This window comes from Pygoscelis adeliae, unplaced genomic scaffold (genome assembly GCF_000699105.1).
Source record: "Pygoscelis adeliae isolate BGI_AS28 unplaced genomic scaffold, ASM69910v1 Scaffold145, whole genome shotgun sequence".
Taxonomy (NCBI): Eukaryota; Metazoa; Chordata; class Aves; order Sphenisciformes; family Spheniscidae; genus Pygoscelis; species Pygoscelis adeliae.
Window position 1 is genome coordinate 1,486,231 of NW_008824866.1, and position 2,394 is coordinate 1,488,624.

General features: G+C 42.7%; 1 protein-coding gene across 2 annotated transcripts in view; it reads left to right on the forward strand.

Moving 5' to 3' along the window:
• MTERF3 (mitochondrial transcription termination factor 3) overlaps positions 1 to 2,394 on the forward strand; it is a 17,814-nt gene that overhangs the window by 13,660 nt on the left and 1,760 nt on the right. Inside the window, exon 6 of one of the 2 annotated variants that reach the window (XM_009324408.1) lies at positions 1,422 to 1,583. The exons of the other annotated variant lie outside the window; for it this stretch is intronic. Within the exon in view, the coding sequence (XP_009322683.1) occupies positions 1,422 to 1,583 (162 nt within the window). The remainder of the gene's footprint in view (positions 1 to 1,421; positions 1,584 to 2,394) is intronic. 2 annotated transcript variants of the gene reach the window in all.

The window sequence follows — 2,394 nt, forward strand, 5'->3', positions numbered from 1 at the left end:
CAGCTGGCAGTCGACTAACACCCCCAGGTTCTTTTCCGCCAGGCAGCTTTCCAGCCACTCTTCCCCAAGCCTGTAGTGTTGCATGGGGTTCTTGTGACCCAAGTGCAGGACCTGGCCCTTGGCCTTGTTGAATCTCATACAGTTGGCCTCGGCCCATCGATCCAGCCTGTCCAGGTCTCTCTGCAGAGCCTTCCTACCCTCGAGCAGATCAACACTCCCACCCAGCTTGGTGTCATTTGCAGACTTACTGAGGGTGCACCTGATCCCCTCGTCCAGATCATTGATGAAGATACTAAACAGAACTGGCCCCAATACTGAGCCCTGGGGAGCACCTCTTGTGACCAGCCGCCAACTGGATTTGACTCCATTCACCACAACTCTCTGGGCCCGGCCATCCAGCCAGTTTTTTACCCAGTGAAGAGTATGCCCGTCCAAGCCATGAGCAGCCAGTTTCTCCAGGAGAATGCTGTGGGAAATGGCGTCAAAGGCTTTACTAAAGTCTTGGTAGACAGCACTCACAGCCTTTCCCTCATCCACCAACCGGGTCACCTTGTCATGGAAGGAGATCAGGTTAGTCAAGCAGGACCTGCCTTTCATAAACCCATGCTGACTGGGCCTGATCACCTGGTTGTCCTGTACATGCCACATGATGGCACTCAAGATGATCTGCTCCATAACCTTCCCCAGCACCAAAGTCAGACTGACAGGCCTATAGTTCCCCAGATACTCCTTCCGGCCCTTACTGTAGATGGGCATCACATTTGCTAACTTCCAGTCAACTGGGACCTCCCTGGTTAGCCAGGACTGCTAGACGTTTAGACATTAACCAACTGTAAAATAAATAGAATACACCGCCTATTCTACACATCTCTTTCAGGTTCAATAGACTTCAGTTGAAGACTACAGGACTGAAATTATACTCCCTAATATAAAAATATAACTTGGATACATTAGCAAAAGAAACAACACATTAACAAAAGTAGTCACTAGCTATTTGATTGCCGTGCTTTACGGAGCTCAACAGCTCCACAACTAGAAAGTCAGTCTTTTTTGACAGCTTGGTATTGAAACTGATAAAAGACTCTTAGGGGAGAATTTTTATGCTTGTAACTGCCATGCATACTGAGACACAGCTATTTTGTTCATATATCAGACAAGCTGAAAAATACATAGCATTCACAGAAGTCATCTTTACTTCAGGGGTACTCTATAAACAAATGACACTTTAACCAAGAATGATAAATAATTTGCACTGTCTGACTTGAGAAGAACTGGAGTGGCAGATATTATTGTGGGTTGCATTCTTGTTGCTGTGTGACAAAGGATAGAAGAATTTTGCATTAGTTTGTTTCAGTGGCATGTTAAAATAAGATAAATTTGCTGTAGCTGACTTTTGAAGATAAAATTGTGCTCTTTTTCAGGTTTGTCAGATTGAACTTGGTTTTCAACATAATGAAATTCAACAGATTGTGTTTAAAACCCCCAAGATTTTAACTGCAAGTAAAAAGAGACTCAAACAGACATTTGACTACTTACACAACATAATGGGCATTCCCCACCACATGCTTACTCGCTTTCCTCAGGTGAGCTGTTAATCTGGGAATAAATTGTAGGTGCTCTTTGCACAGCTGCTTCACTAGTTTGGTGCTGAAGGTGGAGCCTCCGTGTATGCAGGACACGCGTGAATTCTTCAACTTGCCTGTGGTGTTTAATTGGGATAACTTTATTTAGCACTTCAGCACCCATTGAGGATTCCAGTGTGGAAGTGCCCTTCTTCTCCCCTGCCACATGTGACACCACCACTCCCACCACCCCCAGTCTTGCAAATTTTTAAGTTTTCAACAGAAGTAGTCATGCTCATCTCTTCTGGATTCATGCAAGAGAGATTACTGCCTGCTTAAGGATTCCTTGTACTGAAATCTTACCTAGCTAAGAGACACAAGGGAAGACAGATCATGCAGAAGACCTGTTCATTAGATAACATGTATACAAAAACATTTCTTTGGGATTTGTCTAGTTAAAAAATAAATTTTATAGATTCTAGGATCTGAAAATGTAGTTTAAAGGTAAGAGAAGTGCTGTCCATTAGGCAATCAGATTCTCATTGATCTTCCTATTGCTACGGCAATAGCTAAAAAATCACGAGTGAAAATAGATTAATTTCTTGATGACTATTTCATTTTTTTCTCTCTCACTGCTATTATTCCCTCACAAAAGTTGAAAGCATTAGTCACTTCATCCAATGCTGACATGCAGTCACACTAGCTTCTTACAAGGAAAAAAAGAAAGCACAAATTACAACTTCTGAACTGCAATAATTTTCTTCCTGAAGCAAGACTAGTAGGGAATCTAACTGTATAATCTAACTGGCTAAAAAGCCAAAATTGTGTAGGG